At 40.0% G+C, this 20,460-nt stretch overlaps 2 protein-coding genes across 5 annotated transcripts; one reads left to right on the forward strand and one right to left on the reverse strand.

Moving 5' to 3' along the window:
- The first annotated feature begins 3,968 nt into the window (after positions 1–3,968).
- On the forward strand, positions 3,969–5,243 carry LOC131789735 (uncharacterized). Its single transcript, XM_059106914.2, has one exon. The coding sequence runs from the start codon at positions 4,425–4,427 to the stop codon at positions 5,184–5,186; it is 762 nt and encodes a 253-aa protein (XP_058962897.2). The 5' UTR covers positions 3,969–4,424; the 3' UTR covers positions 5,187–5,243.
- Positions 5,212–20,240, reverse strand: LOC131789719 (uncharacterized). 4 transcript variants are annotated; one of them, XM_059106904.2, is made up of 3 exons: positions 20,035–20,240; positions 7,284–10,248; positions 5,212–6,737 (listed from the first exon to the last, which is right to left on the reverse strand). In XM_059106904.2, exons 2-3 carry the CDS (start codon positions 10,096–10,098, stop codon positions 6,643–6,645), a joined length of 2,910 nt encoding a protein of 969 aa, XP_058962887.2. In that variant the 5' UTR covers positions 10,099–10,248; positions 20,035–20,240; the 3' UTR covers positions 5,212–6,642. The 4 variants fall into 4 exon arrangements, with proteins under 4 accessions (XP_058962887.2, XP_066018149.1, XP_066018150.1 ...); XM_066162052.1 differs by lacking the exon at positions 20,035–20,240 and adding an exon at positions 11,510–11,665; XM_066162053.1 differs by lacking the exons at positions 5,212–6,737; positions 7,284–10,248 and adding exons at positions 12,624–13,453; positions 13,782–16,641 and having other exon boundaries at positions 20,035–20,197.
- Positions 20,241–20,460: the final 220 nt, after the last annotated feature.

The raw sequence follows: 20,460 nt of genomic DNA on the forward strand, positions 1-20,460 counted from the left end.
GACTCAACTCTAATTCTGTTCGCTACGATTTTACAGATTGTAATATGGAGACCCAAGCATACGACCTTGTTTGTACAGAGAACAGAGACTTTCTCTACGAAAGAGAAGGTATGCCTGGTATAAATCCAAATTTTGTATACATGAATCAAGAGGTTCACACTTTGAAAATGGCGAGTGAAACAAGAATCGTTCCAGACACGGACAAGAGAGCTGCTCCGAAAAAACCTAGGAAAAGAAATTCAGACAAAGACAGACTGAGGACAGAAGCAGAACAGACAGCATATAAGAAACTTAAAGAGATTATTCCGTCCCTAAAGGATCAAAGGAGGACGACAAAATTACAGACAGTCAGAGAGGCCGTTGTGTATATTCAGAAACTCCAAGAGACCTTGACTGGAATCCCCCGGATCGGAGTGAAAGATGGCAAACATTGAGCAAGGTTCAAGTTTAAAATATTTCTTTAACAACTTTGTAAACAAAGTTAAATCATTAAGATTATTTGATATTTGTAAAGCAATAATCCTATTAATGGTGTAAAGTTGTAATATGCATGTTATTCTTTGAGTGACCCTCAGTTACCCTCAGATGTCCGTAAGTTTATGTTGCACCAACGCGCATTAACAATTTAACCAGGGAAAAAGACTTTTGAGTTCAAAGCGAAGTTGAAAGGGCATGGTTCTTACTCAGTCAGAACTTACTTAAAAATTACTTTGTACACAGATTACCACAACACAAGCTAAAAGCAGATATACATAGTCTTTAGAGTTGACAGGAGTTACTCCTAACGCAATATGTTGGAAAAAATGTTAACGTGTGAAAATCAAAGAGATTCCGCAAAACGAGGATGGGAACGGCGGACTGCAAACGGCGGTCTGAGAATGGTGGACGGAACAACAAAATTAAAATAAAAAATAAAGTATAGAAAATGACGTCATTATAAGCAGAAACATCTTCGCATCACTGTTAGAAATTTGTTGGAAAAGTTCGGAAAGAGTTGAAAATTGTTTAAGTGTTCTAAATTTTATACTCCGCACACTCAAGTACTTAATTCTGCATCTGTCTATGCATGCAAACTTTCCAAGCTTTTTCAGACTGATTTCTAGCAGTAATCCCGAAGACATTTCAACTTATGGTGACCTAGTTTTAAATAATTCATCTCTGATGTTGTCTCTGTTTTCCACCGTCCGCCATCCGCTGTCCTCGTTCGATAAACTTGTAAACGGTTTGCCAGTACTTATAACTTTATTCCAAATGTTTTTCTATTTTTCCCTTCTTGTGCTACGGTTTTCCCATTGGCAGAAAGCATTCTTCAAGTAGATTTTCCATGAGAGTGGCATTTTCGAGAAGATTTACAAACAAAATACTTTATCTAATTTAGTTTCAATTCTTAATTCTAGTAAAGTGGCCTTGCGTGACATCCAACAAATTTAGTAGGGGCGGCTTTAATTTCCCAGCTTATTCCAGTTTAGTCGCATTCACATTTTTCCTAAAAATGGGCAAACTCAAAGCCAAGTTGGCTTTAAGAATCATAGCTATTAAATGCTTTGTTTTTCAAATAGAACGGTGTTGTTCAGTAGTTCTGTATATCCTTGTACACTATAGTAGTAAACCTTTCCCGTTTATTGACTCTATATCAAAAAGATCTTAAAAGGCTTTTGGTGGAAATTCTTAATAACAGTGACAGCCAACGAAAGATATCCTTTAAAAATCATCAGTTTTGTAGAGCATCCTAACGTCAAAAAAAATTGAACAAAATCTATTTCACCAACTTGCCCCACCCATACTTACAGATCGCCATTCGTTCAATGAAGAGTGACAAGGTATGTTGCGTGACAACAGCTTTTCCTACATTTGTATGCAACACCACAAACTCTCCTTCCATTACGAGTTTTCAACTACAGTGCCAAATTCGAAATGAATATTCCTCATGAGTTAATTTTTAAACTTTCCGTTTTAAGGTGTTGTAAGTTTTCTATTACAAGCTTAAAAAAAAAAAAAAATTAGATTATTTATTTAATGAGTTAAATAAGCCTTGTCTTGGTAACTAAAGATAATTGAACAAAAACCAAGTAACATGAGAGTCCATGCATTTTTATCTGAAACTCATCGTTCGCTTACCAACGTCTCGCAAACTTTGAAGAAGCTTCACTGCTTACTTCAAGTAAGCCTCATACTAAATAGACGTCAGTTGAAAGCATACGTTTTCTCTGTTATCACTACAATCAAAAGCAACAGGATGTCATACAAACCATTTTTAAGTTGTTCAATACTTACGGATTTAATTAGAAGAAAAGGAAACAACAGTTCAGCACTATTGCGTCTTCTATCTTGGTTGCATCCTTTAAAAGAGTAATGGCAGAATTCATTGCGAAACTTTCATGGTGTTTAAAAGCAACCCGAGAACAAGTCATTTATACCACCACTAAACGACATGAGATGTGCAGGGAATAAGAAGGAACGCACATACCTTGTTTTAGCAGTCGCTTAAAGATCATCTAAATATGAGGCCGGAAGGGGAGCGCGAATGAAAGAAAACGCCAGTTGCGAGGATTCCTTCCCAGTGTGCACTTGAAGATATCGCTCCGAGATTATTATTCGGAATACATTATTATTCGGAACATATTATTATTCGGAAGTACCGAATAATAACACAACGGTGTGTTGCTCAGTTCAGTTGCTGTGCTGACTCCCTCCATCCCTCAGGTTGGCGCCAATAGTAATAATAATTTCCCACGGTCGCCTTTGAGAAAAAATTTTAAAAGAACTTGATCGAAAACCGTTGTTCAATCGAATGTTCTGGTAATCCTTACATCCTGGTCTCATGAAAGGAACGAAGTTTTAGACGAGCTCTCAGAGAATTCCAAAAAGTGCGCTACTTTAAGACTTGTGTATGCACGTGGGTTACTGAACTCTTTCCTAAATGGCTTGTCTAACTGCACGGGCTATTAGCGCGCACTATTCATTACAAAGCACATTTTTCCGTGGTAAACTCAAACGATGGAATTAAAACAGAAGCAAGTATTGATTATGTATGGATACTTGGGAACCCTGAATACCTGCGATCAGTGGCCAATCGATTTAATATTACAAAATCGATTTTATTTCGTGTTTATCGCAGAATTTGTGGAGCGATTGCCAACAATCTTTCCGGTCAATATATGAAGTACCTACTTGTTTGAAATTCAGCGCCGCTGGGAAAAATGATTAATTTCGGGTCCTTCGCCCAAAGGAACGCGTTGGATCAGTGATCCAATGATCTGTCTTTAGATCACGAAGATCAGTGATCCGATGAATCCTTGTCCAGGGTGGATTTGATAGATCACTGATCTGGAAATGGATTTGCTCGAAAAGAACGCCACAGATCAGAAATCCTGATGTGCACCCTTGACAGAAGTAAGGGTGCACAGAAATCTAGTTACACAGATGACTACATCTCTCTTCCATTCCCCTATCTTTTCCCTTCCTTTCTCCCACTTCACTTTACGGCCACTCACCTCTTAAGTCGATGGGATGAAACAATGCTTACAACTTCTTCTAAACTAGTTTTTTCATGTTAGCGCCATCTTTTAACAGTCGTGTTTGCATGACGAAACTCTTATTTTTTAATTAACTTTCTGAATTTATCTATCTTAAATAAACCTCTGAAACGAATAAATAAAATTTTCCGGAAAGTAGCACTTTGTTTAATAAGTGTTCTGTACTTGTGGATACAAGGCATTTAAAAACGAACAAATGTTGCATGTATCTGTCGCTGAGTAAAATTTCACAGACTAAGATAAATACAAATTTTTTTTTGGTCGGTCTTTGTCTCTTGAATTGAGCAACCATCAATTTAAACAATAGTCTTAAAATTAACCTTTTGTCTGACCTCCGATCAGCCAATCACAGTCCATTATCATTGACACCGCATTGAAATATTATTATAAATTATTCAACTGTGTGCGGGTGAATACCAGTGAAGGCTTGAAGGCGCTATGGAGATGCACTCTACCATCAGTCATTATCATTTATCGGGAAAAAACAAGAAAATATATTCAAAATAGAGGACTTTCTTCACAGGTTGGGCAGACACTTGGCTCTTTCGACTGGTTTGTTAGAAAAAGAGGTCTATGATTCTTGCCTTTAGATATCGCAACGGGTTTTTTTCTGTTTGTGTCTACCGTCGATAAAATCCTCATAGTTTTTATTCAATACTGCTCCTAAACCACGAGACGATTCAGAAAATCTTAAAGAGAAGCCTAATGTGGATGGGATTTACATCGACGGCGGCAAAAACTCTTAGGAATTATATTAGCGCTGACCCAACCATTTTCTGAGGATCAGCCCCGACAGCTCTGCGAAAAGCGATGCAAATTACGCCCAAAGAAAGAACACGTAATACAGTAACTCCATAATGGAAGATCACTATAGACGAGACGTGCATCATGGCCTTTGATCATCAACAAAAATCTCTGCCTACTTCGAACCATGCGAATACTGCTAATTTTTATTCGAACCATAAAACTTTGAACAATGCACCGAACGCTCCTAGGCATCTTCAACACGCCGCACATAATCAAAATTTTCAAGCACCACCTTCATATTATCATTACCCAGACAGAAGCTACGGCCCACGATTTGGACTCATACGAGGGTACCACAAATATTTGTACGACCCGAGACCTCAGCCGGAGCCTTGTTGCGAATGTGCCCCTCCTCGCGCAAGGAAAACACAATCGCCAGACGGCTGCAACTGGGGTGTTGCGTTTGGCTGTATTTTGCTAATCATTGGAGTCCTAGCAATTCTTATGGGATTTTTGGTTCCGCAGAAACCCTCCATAGCTAGAAACACACATTTAACATCGGAAGAAAGACATGAATTGAGCCAAATTAATCTCTTCATAGACGTTTTTGTGATAACAGGACTTGCAGTCCTCTCGATGGGGGGTTTGCTCATTTCTGTTGCCTTGTTGCTGCCTTTACTGAGACGAAGGACCGAACCTTTCCACGACGAGCCGATTAAATACTTCGGCAGCGAGGTTTATGTGAAGTCCGAACAATTGCCGATGTCAAAGTCGGGGATGCCGACAATAAACTTAGGATTTCACAAGGATATTGTGCCTGGAAACGTCGCTCTGCGTAAAATTCAACCAGAAAGTGTGAAAAGCGAACCTGTCGACTTAATTACCCAGACAAATTCCCCGTAACTCTGAAAAGCACTTTGATGAGACATAAAATCTGAATGATTAATACAATCGTTTTATTTACTTATGAGTTTTGATCACTTTTACATGCTCTATTCAGGAATACAAATCAGTCAAACAGGGACGAGGTACTGCGGGTCTATTTAGCTTAAGCATATGACTTCATGGGATTGGCGCCAGTGCACAGCTTCCGTATTACAGAAAGTTATGATGAAACTTAACTTAGAGAGGACACGATCGCGAAATTTTAACTGGTGGAGCATAAGAAATCAAACAACCCAGACATCGAAAGATGTGGAGACCAAAAGACAGTATTTTATCATGCACTGTTCAAAGGTTACAAGTTAAATGAATTTTTCCTTAAAAAGGAACTAGACTGTTGAACACTTTTTGAGGCTGCGCCTCATATGGTCTTTACTACATTTGACGTCATCTGTTATCTACAGTAGAACCCCGTTAACTCGAACTCCCAAGGGAAACAAAAAATGGTTCAAACTACCGAGGGTTCGAGTTAGCTGATAGTAAAGGACCGAAAAAATGGGTTAAGGGCAACCGGATCGATCTGAGTTGGCGGGGTTCCACTGTATAACTGAACAAACGCATAGTAACATGGTATCTATTTGACAAAAAGTATTTAATACAATAAAATCATACGACCGTAAATCCCTATTAGCGCGAGGCACACTGACAGGAGTCGGTTACGGTTCACTGTGACACGATAAGGTACACTATAACCACCTGACCGACACTAAACGGCGTTGTGCATTGTGAATTGTTTTCGAGCGCTTGACAATTTTAACGGTTTGATTGATCGATTGGTTTCCTTATACAAATCAACGTTAAGCCACAAAGGTATTCCTTGTTTTTATAGTCTAAAAAAAATTGTTCAGGTGCAAAAAGGGCGCAATTTTATGGTTAAAATGAGCTCACCAGCCTCTTTTGGCCTATTGGCAATAACAGTGATGACTCCGTGCTTATTTGCTAGACAACCACATTTACAAAACGAAATGACTGTAAGATTTCATGCCTTCCATTGGACTCAGTGCTGAACCATATTGTGAATTTCTGACAAATCGGTCCACACGATTCAGTGGAGAGACTTAATCAATAAATGCACATTCCTTGAAACAAAATGACAACAAATTTTTTTAGCTCACCTCAGAGCATATTTGATTGGTAAGCTAATCGTCAGTAACTGGGTTCTCACATTAGAATGAGTAAATTTTTTTTTTCACATATGAGGAAAAAGTTATATTAAGAGATTAATGGTTGTTTCCAAGAGATCCCTATTTTCTCTTGTTGAAAAACTATTACAGTAAATTCGATTTGCAGCAGTCATTTCATTGATTGATTGATTCCTTTTCATCATGGTTTGCGCATCTTAAAGATTCAGTTTAGGAGTTTTCGAGTTTTCATTGCTATCATTTAAATTTTTCTCCATAAGTAACAACCCTTTTACTTAATTTTCTGATTGATGCCTTCCTCTTCCAAATCCAGCTTTCCACTTCCCATGGGGCTGTTCGAATCGATGGCCTTTTCGACTGGCAACACTTCCTGAAAGATGAACAGCGCAGTATAAATTATGAAAACCAAGGTGCAATTAAAGAGGATAAAATTTTTCTCTTATCAAGCAAAATGGCAACCTTTTTACACAAATTTACGAGGTACAGTTATTGCCTTTTATACTAAACTGAAGCTTGACATGCGTAACTGTGTTTCAGCAGCGTCTAAACTTAACTTTAATTTTTGATGGTCTGCTCGCAATCTCGAGAAAAGAAGAGAGAGGGAATTTTTAGATACAGATGGGGCGCGAATAAAAGACGTTTCTTATTCATACTGATTCATAAAGAATGTTGATATTCAAATCAGGTAACTTGAGTTATAAATGTTGAAGTTCTGACCCACAAAGTAAGTTTTGAAATATAAGCTATAAATCAGAAAACGTTTCCAATTCAACAAAGGGTGCTTTTAAGGCACCTCGCGGTGTCATTGGAAATCTCCTACCAAGGTTAAACAAAAGCTACATTTGCAATGCTGCTTCGTATGGATTAGTTAACTAGTTACAAAATCAAACACTGTCAAAACACTATATTTACGTACTTGGGAATTCAGTCTCGGGGAACTTCTCTGGATACCGGTTTAGAAATTCTCGAAGTTGGTCTTTGTTTCCCATCTTGTCAATGGTCAGATTCAGTAATTTTCCCATTAACAGTCCCTCCTGCATTACTTTTATCGCCCGCTCTACGTAATTCATCTTCTCGAGCAAGAGGGCCAGTGAAGTCTTTATAGAGACTTTCCAAGTATGGTCCTCTTCTAACTCTCGTTCAGCAATTTGCTCTGCTTTCGAGAGAAGATTCATTGCCTCGTCAAAGTTTTCACTTTTCATGTGACAAATTCCAAAATTCTTTAGCGTCAAGATGCTCTCTTTGCTTCCACCCACTCCTAGGACGTCGAACATTTCCAAAGCAGCTTTATAATAATAAAGACAGATTTCAAAGTCGACTTCGGACTTTTCAGCAAGAAAGAAGTAAAAGTCTCCAGTGGCCTTTAGGGTTTCGGCAGTCATAAAATGTATCTCAAGGCTCTTTTGAAAGAGTTCCAACGCTTCTTTGAACAGTTTTTTGGCCGCATCGAACTGCTTGCAGCGCTTTGAAATAATTCCTGAAAGGAGGAGAGTCGCTGCTCTTTCCGGATGATCATGAAGCTGTTCACCGGATATTTTCAAAGCCATTGCAGTCTCCTCTTCAATCCGTTTGTTCTCTTTAATGTCTTTTTTATATGAAAGGAAGCGAGCATTGCTGTTGTGAAAATAGACTTCTGATAGCGGTTTTGTCGCGAATGCAGCGTCACTCACCAAACGAATTTGTTCCGCTCTATCCATGACTTCTTTGTACTTCTCTTGTTCTCCTTTTTTCCTGTATTCATGACCAAGAAGACACAAAAGATCTACCACATACACTGGTTGGATTCCAGAGTCAAATGTTTTCAATAATCTTTCAAGGATCTCAGTGTAGAACCTTGGATGAAGACATCTTTCCAAATACATGCATTTCTGCGGAAAACTGTTCAGAAAGAGTTCACAGCCATTCACGATCTCTGGATCTTGTTCTTCCCTACCTCGAGCGTAAATTTGAAGAAAATATTCGAAGTTGTACTTGTCTTCCTGAAATGATACAAGGGAATCCTTGCAGGTGTTCTTACCCCAGTAACTATTAGCATTATTCGCAAGGCGCAACATAAAGTGTACACAAGCCAGTTCTTCGCCCATTGCCAAAAGTTTGTCATACTTGTCTCGACCAATCTTCTTTGCATATGACTGAATGAGTGGATGCATCTGATATCTGTGGAAATAAGGCTTCTCCACAAGAGATCTATTTTTTAATGAGCGCAGGATGGAGATAGGCAAAGCCCCGGAGATTGAACATTCCGCCTTCGTCACAGCTTGGACTGCATTAAGATCAAATGGACCTTGGAACAAAGATAAGAGAATGAAAGTCTCTTGTTCGGGTTTGTTCAAAAGGTCAAACGAAGTCTTGATGGCCTTTTCAACAGATCTTTGGTCGTCCTCTAAAACCGCTAATGGTTCCTTTTCAAGGCTTTCTATGAGCGTTTCTTCAGAATAGTCTGATAGCAAGGATCCAACGATGCAAAGTGCTAGAGGGACGCAGCCACATAGATTTTTGGCGATGTAATCTGCCCTGGAAAGGTTCTGCGGAGCATCTCCATAGACTTTCACCCTAGAAATGAGGAGATTTCTTGCCTGTTCGGCGGACAAAGGGCCCAATCTGACTTCGCAAGACTGCAGGTCGGGATTCTCAAATGTTTTCCTTGCAGTTATGACAAATGCCACCTTTTGCCTCGATAACTTTCTTACGTCAGATAAGATGCTTATAAATGATTCTCGATCGCTCGACTCAAGGACGCTATCTGCATTGTCAAGAACAAACGTGACCTGGTTTTGAACTCGTTTGCTCCAGTCTCTTAACCACTGCCCCGGATTCTCTGGTACTTGCGTGCTGTTTGTACTACAAGAATTGATCATTTCTACCGCCACTTCGTTGAAATTTGTCTTCGTTAGTAAACCACAAAATAGCACAGTCCCTTCCTTCTCTGATTTTGCCAATTCATGAGCCACTCTTTTAGCCACAGTCGTCTTTCCAAATCCAGGTCCACCAGTAACCAGGACAACAGCGATGTCCCCACCCTCAGCCATTTTCTTGACACGCTCTATTTCTTGGTTGCGGCCAAATACGCATTCTTCTGGTATTCTGTCCGGTAGACAGCTTCGGGTGCTGAAAATCGTCGTGTCAATCTTTTCTTGTTCCCGCACCTTTTCCCATATCTTAGCTTGTTCTTCCAGGCGCCGCTGGACATCGTGATCAATGGGATCTTTCTTCAGCGCCTCAATTTTCTCTGCATATTTCTTTCTCTGGACACTCATTTCAAGTGCCTCTAAAGAAGACGCAATCTTGTTCCACTTGTCCTCGTATTCAGTGTTTGCAATTCCTGTAGAGACGCTGTGGCACAGCTCATTTCTAAAGCATTTTATTCGGACAAGGTTTGCCTCCAGGCTATTATCATCGTCTGCAGGCATGTTGTGCCATCCAGTTGAAGGGGCCGTAAGATGGCAAATTTCGCGGAGCAAGAGATGTAAAAATGTAATATCGAACGTTTCCGTGTCCGGTGGGTCGCCGGAGGTAGGAAATAACATTTCCCACTGGTTTTCAGATATTACATGTTTCCTCTTCAGCCTTAGAAGCTTTGCCTCATTTTTTTTCAATATGCCCTGCAATTTATCCGGTGGGTAAACAGAATGTAAAAAATTGCGTAGGACGTGTGTTCCTCCATCAAACAGAAGTCGTATTAGTTTTGTACCATTCGTTTTCGCCTCTGATACGTCGTAAACAGTACTCATGTTCTCTACTTTCTCAACCGTGACTCTTCGGAAAATTTTGCTTGCAAAGTATTTGGAGACGTTTCCTGTCAGTGGGCTGATGACGGCTATGCTAACGTGCTGGACTGACTAATCGGTGAGATTTAAGTCGACGAAAACGCCTTCTGAACTCTAAGAAAAGAGGTTGCAATAAATCACTTTCTAGTTTCCTGAATTACTCATTAAAATACTATCTTAAATTTGCATCTGCCTCAGTCATAACAATTGAGCTGTTTTTAAGTTCGTCGTCAGAACCCTTTCCAGTCCACTTTAATCTTAAGATAGTTGCTCCACAGCCTCTAAGTTCATCAAACCTCACCGAACTGATATTGTGTGATACCTATGGAGTTGAATTTAATTCCGCGCGACGCAAACGAAAGTTTGTGATGAAACGTCTCTAATGAAGAGCTGGTCACGCAAAGATTGCCACAATAGCATAAAACTCTTTCACATCTTTATGTTTACGGTTTTATGATGATGAAATATCTTTATATGAAATATTTTTAGCCATAAGTTGAGCTATTTCAATCATGCATAAAAGTTGTATTTTGTTTTCGGTAAAATTTCCGCACAGCTCCATACTATTTTAAAACAAATCTGTTCTTCCAATGGCATACTGTAATGTTTTTGCCATTGTTTTCTCTATCCAAGAACCGAATGCATAATGTAGGACGAGGCTGTGCGGAAATTTTACCTTGTTTTCTTCAAACTCAAGGAATTCGCGTGATTTTCTCTGAAAATCATACAAGCATTACAGTGTGATTTCATTTAAACTCATCAAGAATGTATTCTTCGAATGAGTTATAATTGTTAAGTGTTCGCCTGAGTATATCTTAAGGTGCCCACGCAGCATAATTCTTACGCCTAACGAGGTAAAACTTTTTTCCGCATCCGCTTACGAAATAGCCAATGTTTTACAGTGTCGATTCAAGACGAGAACAAAATCAAATAGACAAGCATTCAAATGTTTTGTTTTATCTGCTAAAAGCGAAACAGGCGTTTTTCAAGTGAATTAAGTATTATCAACTAAGTTCAGGCGATACCATGAATTAACCACTGTAACTTTGAAGAGTTTAAAGGCCGACGTTCCGAGTGTTAGCCCTTCGTCAGAGCGAATGGCGAAGGGCTGACGCTTAAAACGTCAGCTTTGAAACTCTTTACGGTGGCCAATTTACGTTTTCAACTCAATTGATAATACTAAATTACCCTGTTATACTCTCCCACCGACGCAGCACCACAGTTTCTTTAGAAACTTACCCCCTTTACTCGTTTTCCATGTGAGATTGAATTACTTCCTACGAATGAGCCTCGGCACTTCTCATTAGTAAGGTAATATTTTGTTCCGTTAGTTATTCAGCTAGTGTGGTACCGTATACTCTGATACATCACTCACCTCAACGTTGGTGAACCTCCATTTCAGTTAATGGGGCACGCTACGCACACGCTTAGCTCTGAGTAGACAAGGTCTCATCCACTGAAGTGATTTGATAGCAATGAAATCGAAAAGCCTTTTCACAGCTACTCATCAACGACACGCTAGCATTCTGAGAAACAGGGAATATTGATTCGTTCCCTGATTTCCGGGAAATACAACACTAGAGCAAATTTGCATATGTCTTTCGTAACCAGTCGTTGTAGACCGCCTAGAGGGTCGGAGGGTAATTTTTTCTGCGGGGGGAGGGGGGGAGGGGATCAAATGGTTTTTACGAGATAGGAGGGGGAATTGAGTATAATGGAGGGACTTAGGGAAATTGACTGCCGATTAACAGCCAACGAATGAGGTCATGGGCACAACTAAAATCCCACGACACCCCACCCCCTCCCCGGCCATAAATAATGACAGGTCTCATAGGTGTTTTTCACGGTTGGAGATTCAAGATGATTTTTTTATGTCCAATTAGTAAACGACATCATTAACAAAATTTTCGTTTCACTTGTCAGTACTGCTCGTTCCCTTGGGAATTTGAGGTTATTAGATAAAGAAGTAATATCTTCCTCTACTAATTATGGTATTTCCATGTTTAAAAGAGGGACAGAAACGTGGTACACGTGAAATTCAAGCAGTTTTTATGGAAGCTTAAATAAAATTATTGTGATAGTACAAAATTCTTAGGAAATCGATCTGTCCTGGAGGCAGATTCCAAGAAATGTTTTCAATTCAGCCGGATGTATCGGGCTGCCAAGAATGTCGTCTTAATAAATGCCGGCACGAGCTGACGCAAGGAACAACGTGACGCAAAGCTGACGCAAAGCTGACGCAAAGCTGACGCAAAGCTGACGCAAAGCTGACGCAAAGAACATACCGAGAAGGCTTGAAGAGCAGACCATCGTAAAATGTTTATTTCTAACAAACCAACATGGTTAATTGCATCAAAGTTCTTAGCCAGAAAATTGTTATGCCAAGTTCTCAGACGTGACTAATTAAATTTCCATGAGACATTATTTATTTCAGAAGATTGGCTGCGACCTCTCGCACTTCAAGTCCAAAGCCAAATAAGAATGCGGAGTGCAAATAATTGAGACTATTTATTTGATTGATAAAAAAAGCCAATTTCTTTTGAGAGTAGAAAGTATTTCATAATGCAAATAGCATTGATCATGAAAATATCCCGAGTTAAAGACGTTAACGAGCCTTCTCAGAATTAGAATAAACGGCATGATGAATTTGCTTAAGAAACTGACAACACAGGGGTTATCTTTACATTGTGATATGTATGCACTCTAATCAAATTTAGTTATCGAGGAGGCACATGAAGAGAATCTTGTCTTTTCTCGGCATCGATCCCATATGGAAGGACATAACAGATATCGATTCCTTTCCTTGTCAGCGACTGTTTTGCTCCATTTGCCCTTCCAACCTGGGGTCTAGGAGGGATAGCCGACCCTAATTAAATGAATTAATTGCAGGATGGTGCTGCTCTTACTTATAAGCTCCAAAAAGATTGACGAATCAAATAACAGAAATTAACTTTCTTTGAAATGAAAATGTTTGTCCATAAAAAGTATACAATATCTTATCGTCAGGCATGTGGCGGATTATTTAGAAATTGCGTTATTCTTCTGCGGTATTCTATTAATACTGCCGTACACCAGCGTGATTTACTCAAGGAATCTGATCCCGAAAACGTTTTTTTAAGGAAGATGAAAACATATTTGAAAAACATTAGGAGCTTTGGGAGCCTGTCTAATGCCTTGTTAAAACGTCGGTTCCATATAGTCTCATATAAATAAATCTATAGCCAGAGACGTTAACCTTTACTAAAATTGTTATTGTAAATCCTGACTGCTGTTCTTCTTTTTCCCTCTCATCTTCTTTTTCCTTTCTTCTTTTCTCCTCCTGAAAATTGAAGACACCGCGGTAGATATCAGGAATTACAACAGCGCAGGAGGACACGCCTGCCTCAAATCAATTCAACGCGCCCCACAGCAGTAGAGCTCTTTATTCGTTGTTGTTTCAAGTTGCCGAGGAAATATTATTTGGAAAATATCCGCAAGGAAAACGAAAACTGGTTCGAGTTATTGAGAGACTTGAGATATCGAGGATGAAATAATACTAACTACATGACGGAGGTCTTTGGCAAATCAGTTTTGGTTCGAGTAGGCCTGGGCTAGGTTTGAGTCATCGGAAGCCCTGTATTAACTACTACCTTGGATACGTTACTTACTTGGAAATTCCGTCTCAGGGAACTCATCTGGATAACGGTTGATAAACGATCGTATCGGGTCTTTGTTTCTCATCTTTTCAATTGGCATGTCTAGTTTTTTGGCCATCGACAGTCCTTCAAGCATCATTTCTTTCGCTTTATCCTTGTTTCTTATCTCGTCATGTAAGATGGCCCATAAAGTCTTGATTTCGACCTTCCATTTGTGATTCTCTTCTAATTCTCTCTCGGCAACTTGTTCTACCTTTGTGAATAAAGCCATTGCCTCATCAAAGTATCCTATTCTCTGGTGACAAATTGCGCAATTCTTCAAAGTCAGGATGCTTTCTTTGCTTCCACCCTCAACAAGATCGTCGAACATTTCTATGGCTTTTTTATAATACTCGAGGCAAAATTTTAAGTCGTCTTCTTTTCTTTCTCCACCGAGAAAAAAACGAAAGTCCGCAATGGCTTTCAGGGCTTCGGCTGTCATAAAATGTTTACCAAGGCTCTGTTGAAAGACTTCTAACGCCTTTGTAAGCTGTTCTTTAGCTGTATCACGTTCCTTGCGGCGCTTGGCAAAGATTCCCGAAAAAAGAAGAGTTGCTGCTGTTTCTGGATGAAGATCACCCAAACTCTTACTGCTGACTTCTAGAGCTGATTGAATCTCGTGATCAATTCTTTGGTTTTCTTTAGGATCTTTATTATCGGAAAGGAAGCGTGCATAACTGTTGTGAAAGTAAACTTCTGATAACGGATTTTCTCTAAACTTTGCAGCATTCAGGCGATAAATTTCTTCCGCTCTCTGCATAAGTTCGCAGTACCTCTTTTTGTCTTTCTTCCTATATTCATGTCCAAGAAGACACGAAAGTTCTACAACATGCATTGGCTGAACAGTTGAGTCAAATGTGTCCAGTAACTGTTCAAGGAACTGAGCATAATTCTTTGGATGAAGACACTTTTCCAAATACATGCACTTCTGTGGAAAACTCTCCAAAAGAGTTTGAGAGCGTTCCATAATTTCTACATCCTTTTTCTCCCTTCCTTGGGCATAAATACGAAGAAAATGCTCGAAATTGTTTCTGTCCTTGTTAAATGAAAAAAGGGATTCCTTGCAACTGCCTCTTTTCCAGTACAATTCGGCGTTGTTCGCAAGGCAAGCCATGTAATAAATACAGGCCAGTTTTTCTCCTTTAGCTAAAAGATCGGCATACTTGGCTTGACCAATCTTCCTTGCATACAAGTGAATGAGTGGATGCATTTGATACCTTTGGGAACTTGGTTGCTCGATGAGCGAACTCTTTTTCAAGGCGCGAATAATCTTGATGGGCTGAATTCCAGGAACCGAGCACGCTTTCATTACAGCCTCGGCAGCACCTGAGTCAAAAGACCCCTGGAAAGTTGACATTAGAACGAGGGCTTCTTGTCCAGCTTCAGTCAATAGATCAAAAGAGGTCTTGATAGCCTTTTCTACAGATCTTTCATCGTCTTCTAGTACAGCAAGTGGTTCTTTCTCCAGTTTTTTAATCAGGGTTTCTTCGGTGTAATCTGAAAGTAGAGATCCAACAATGCACAGGGCCAGAGGAACACAGCCACAAAGTTCTACAATGCGCTCCGCTTTAGAGAGTTGTTGCTGGAAATCTTGTTCGTGGAGGTGAACTTGAGCAACTAGAAGATTTCTGGCCTGTTCGTTTGACAACTCGTGTAGCCTGACTTCTTTTAGTTTCAGGTCGGTATTTTGAAATGTTCTTCTTGTAGTTATCACAAATGTGACATTTTGTCGCGAAAACATTCTTACATCACGTAAGAAATTGAGGAACAACTCTCGATCTTCAGACTCGATGACACCATCTGCATTGTCAAGAACAAAAGTGACCTGCTCTTGAATTTGTTTGCTCCAGTCTTTGAGCCACTGCCCCGGATTCTCTGGTACCTGCGTGTTGACCACTTTACGACATGAGTTGATCATTTCCATAGTCGTTTCGTTGAAAGTAGTCTTTGATGATAAGCTACAAAACAACACAGTTCTTTCATTCTCGGGTTTGGCTAATTCACAGGCCACTCGCTTTGCTACGGTCGTCTTTCCGAATCCTGGTCCACCAGTGATCAGAATTACAGGAGCCGTTCCACTTTCAACTTTTTCTTTGATGTCTTGTATTTGATCACCACGGCCGATAACATGTTCTTCTGACAAGTCATCAGGAAGACAACTGGAGAGTTCAGAGACTTTTCCAATCTTCTCAAGTTCTTTCTCCCTCCTCCACTGTTCGAGTTCCTTTTCAACCAATTGAGCTTCGTGATCGGTGGTAGCACTCTTCAGGGACTGTAGTTTCTTCCGATGGGCGGCAATCTCAAGTACTTCCAAAGACGAAGATATTTTATTCCATTTGTCTTCGAATTCGTCATTCGGAACTCCTGTAGAAACACTGTGGCAAAGCTCATTTCTATAGCATTTGATACGCACGATGCTGGCTTCAGAGCTGGCATCAGTGTCGGCAGGCATTTTGCGCCATCCGGTCGAAGGAGCCGATAGATGACAAATTTCACGGAGTAGTAAGTGTAAGAGGGTAATGTCAAATTCTTTCGAGTCTGGCGGTTTACCTGAGGAAGGAAACAATTTCTCCCACTGTTCATCAAATATTACTCGCTTCCGCCTCAGCCCATCGAGCTTTGGGCGATTGTTGTTCAATGCGTTCTGTAAGGTTGACTCTGGATGCATGGAATGCAAGAATTTCATTAAAACCTTTGTTCCTTCGTCAATAAGCAGTCTTGCCAACCTTGTGCCATTCGTTTTTTCTTTCGAGAGATCCGCCACTGAGGGTCCACCAAGACCAGCAGAAGTTGGTGACGATGTTCCGCCGGCTGCCATGACCTACTGTCAAAGCTATTACAAGGCAAATTCGTTTTGAGAAGGATAAGAACGTTAGCTTGTCTTCAGATAACCACGAATTGCGATTTTCAATCGACACGAATTTTATAACCAGTCAACAGGGAAATCTCCCAATGAGTTCTGGGAATAATTTTCTATGGTTTCCGAGAAAAATCATTGTCTACGGTTCCTGATTGGTGCGGTTAAGCTCCCGCTGTGAACCACAAGCCAACCACCATTAGAAGTCTTTGGGAACTACTAAATTTAGAAATGTTCTGACTAAGTGTTTGGGTTTTGTTTCGGCCTGTTCGATTATCTTGAAATCCTTGTGAGAGTCTTGTGACCCTTGGTTTGTCATGTGCTGCAAGACCACACATTTATTTTTACTTTTTGAGTGATTTGTCCTCGACCATTGTAATATGGCTTAACTCTCGCACGGTTTTCGTCATGAATAGTCGTGTATGGGCTTGTCCTTAACCTTGCTTAGAGTCGTCAACGGAAAGTGATGTTTAGGTTTTAGCGAGTTCTTGAATATTGGTTTTGTACGTACTTTGTTGTTTATTTCGAATGTCTCGTGAAATTGTTTCGGTAAGCATTCTAAAAATATGTTCACTCTTCCAAGGTCAGTTGTCCCGTAAGCCCAAACATGCCTACCGTTATTTAAAAGCGTGACCAAATGACCGAATGAATTAAAAGTGCTTGATCAGACCCCTGGTGCCTCCGCTGGCACGATTGCTCAAGCTAGTTAACCTTAACAGTCCAGTAATATGAATATAGTGACTTTCAATTGACTTGCATTTTCTTCTTGAAGCAATATTTGCTGCTTCAAGAACGAAGCTATACACGTCGGGAACTCTGATTGTGAAGTTATTAGTTTTGATTCCGCTCTCAAGGAAGCCCTTACGTGTCTTTCGGAATTTGATATATGTCGTGCATTAAAAATCGGAAATTTGCGTGGTACATTGGCAGCTAATCACTTTCCATTAAACTACCAACATTAGAAGTGTTTGGGAACTACTAAATTTAGAAATGTTCTGACTGAGTGTTTGGGATTTGTTTAGGCCTGTTAGATTATGTTGAAATCCTTGTGACCCTTGGTTTGTCATATGCTGCAAGACCACACATTTATTTTTATCTTTTCAGTGATTTGTCCTCGACCATTGTAATATGGCTTAACTCTCGCACGATATTCGTCATCAATAGTCGTGTTTGGGTTTGTCCTTAACCTTGCTTAGAGTCGTCAATGGAAAGTGATGTTTAGGTTTTAGCGAGTTCTTGAATATTGGTTTTGTACGTACTTTGTTGTTTATTTCGAATGTCTCGTGAAATTGTTTCGGTAAGCATTCTAAAAATATGTTCACTCTTCCAAGGTCAGTTGTCCCGTAAGCCCAAACATGCCTACCGTTATTTAAAAGCGTGACCAAATGACCGAATGAATTAAAAGTGCTTGATCAGACCTCTGGTGCCTCCGCTGGCACGATTGCTCAAGCTAGTTAACCTTAACAGTCCAGTAATATGAATATAGTGACTTTCAATTGACTTGCATTTTCTTCTTTAAGCAATATTTGCTGCTTCAAGAACGAAGCTATACACGTCTGTAGTTAAAAACTAAAGTATTCCAATGACGTAAAGTACCTGTGACGGATTCAAAACATATTGACAAGAAATTATTCCGGATTTTCTCAGAAACTTGGAGAAAATATAAACAAATACACAATGGACTTCTCTCTCGGCATCATTGCTAAGTACACGTCATATGCAATATAATCCATCTATTGTTAGCATGCGAGGGCAAGTCTCAAGTCACGGTTGGATCGGAATCCCGAGTTTTACATGGAGGTGCATTTAGAGTTAAAATCTCGAACTGAACGGCGCGGTTTTTTCTTATTCGAAGTTTAAACGTTTCCATGAAATTTGAAAAACATTTTAAGAGCCGTCTTCACAGAGCCAAAAAGATGCTAGACGTGACCCACAACATGACACCATTTCATATGACAAGCCATTCACGACAAAAGTGGGTTAAGTCCAAAATTACCTTTCGAGTTTCAGTGATCGATATGTGAGATTGGGAAATTACTGCATGAGAAATAGAAATCATTGTGCGAGAATAAAAAACTGTCATGCGAGATTTTAAATTACCCATCGAGAGTGAAAAAACATTAATTGAGAAAAAGACTGACGTAGCAATATACCGAGAAATAAATATTAACTGTTGACAAAGAGAAATCACTATGCGGATTTATCGACTGCTTTTTCTGAGCCGGTGAGCAACAGCTAGGCAGCGGAGTGTATTTTGGCGGGAAATTCTCTCATCCTCGAGGAGTCCTCGTTCGCTGTCGGATTCGAGCAAATGGTGCAGCAATCATAACAGCAACTGTGTCACCTTCTTGAGGAAGTACGAGTATTATCAGAACAAATGTCAGCCAACTCAATCAAATGTTAATGCTGAGATATCTCGTGTTTTTGGACGCTCGCATGGTAGACAACGTAATCCAAGCTCGAGCCTCCATCACAATGCAAGATCTGCAAGTTCCTCGCACTTTAGACGAATAACAAATATGAGGCAAATCAGTACTTCAGATCGCAAGCGAAAGAAAACACTCCATTCTTGTGCGATTGAATAATACTTGCTGGCCCAACAATCAATGTCGTACCACGACAGGGAAAGAGGATGGCATTGAGTGAGCACGGCCATATTCTTAATGCATGTCAATTTTTTAAAGCCATGAACGAAGCACAAGTTGAGACCATCGTCATGAGGCGTTTGGAGAAACCATTCCTCGCCTTGTTGACATAGAGATCCTTATGTCAGTCCATAATAAGCAGTGTGGTTTCATTTAAACTCATCAGAAATGTAGTCTTCGAATGAGTTATTATTGTTAAGTGTTCGCCTGAGTATATCTCCAGTTGCCCACGCAGTATAATTCTTACGCCTAGCAAGGTAGAACTTTTTTCCGCATCCACTTACGAAATAGCTTATGTTTTAGTGTCGATTCAAGACGAGAACAAAATCAAATAGAAAAGCATTCAAATGTTTTGTTTTATCAGGTAAAAGAGAAACAGGCGTAAATTAACCTCAGTAAAGAGTTTAAAGGCTGACGTTTCGAGTGTTAGCCCTTCGTCAGAGCGAATGGCGAAGGGCTGACGCCTAACACGTCAGCTTTGAATCTCTTTACGGTGGTTAATTTACGTTATCAACTCAGTTGATAATACTAAATTTCTCTGTTATACTCTCCTACCGACGCAGCACCACAGTTTCTTTAGAAACTAACCCCCTTTATTCGTTTTCCATGTGAGATTGAATTACTTCCTACGAATGAGCCTTGGCACTTCTCATTAGTAAGGTAATATTTTGTTTCGTTAGTTATTCAGCTAGTGTGGTACCGTATACTCTGATACATCACTCACCTCAACGTTGGTGAACCTCCATTTCAGTTAATGGGGCACGCTACGCACACGCTTGGCTCTGAGTAGACAAGGTCTCATCCACTAAAGTGACTTGATAGCAATGAAATCGAAAAGCCTTTTCACAGCTACTCATCAACGACACGCCAGCACCATGAGAAACAGGGAATATTGGTTTCGTTCCCTGATTTCCGCGAAATACAACACTAGAGCAAATTTGCATATGTCTTTCGTAACCAGTCATTGTAGATCGCCTAGAGGGTCGGAGGATCATTTTTTCTGCGGGGGGAGGGGGGGAGGGGATCAAATGGTTTTTACGAGATAGGAGGGGGAATTAAGTATAATAGAGGAACCTAGAGAAATTGACTGCCGATTAACAGCCAACGAGAGGGGTCATGGGCACGACTAAAATCCTACGACACCCCACCC

Source organism: Pocillopora verrucosa, chromosome 2 (genome assembly GCF_036669915.1).
Source record: "Pocillopora verrucosa isolate sample1 chromosome 2, ASM3666991v2, whole genome shotgun sequence".
Lineage (NCBI taxonomy): Eukaryota > Metazoa > Cnidaria > Anthozoa > Scleractinia > Pocilloporidae > Pocillopora > Pocillopora verrucosa.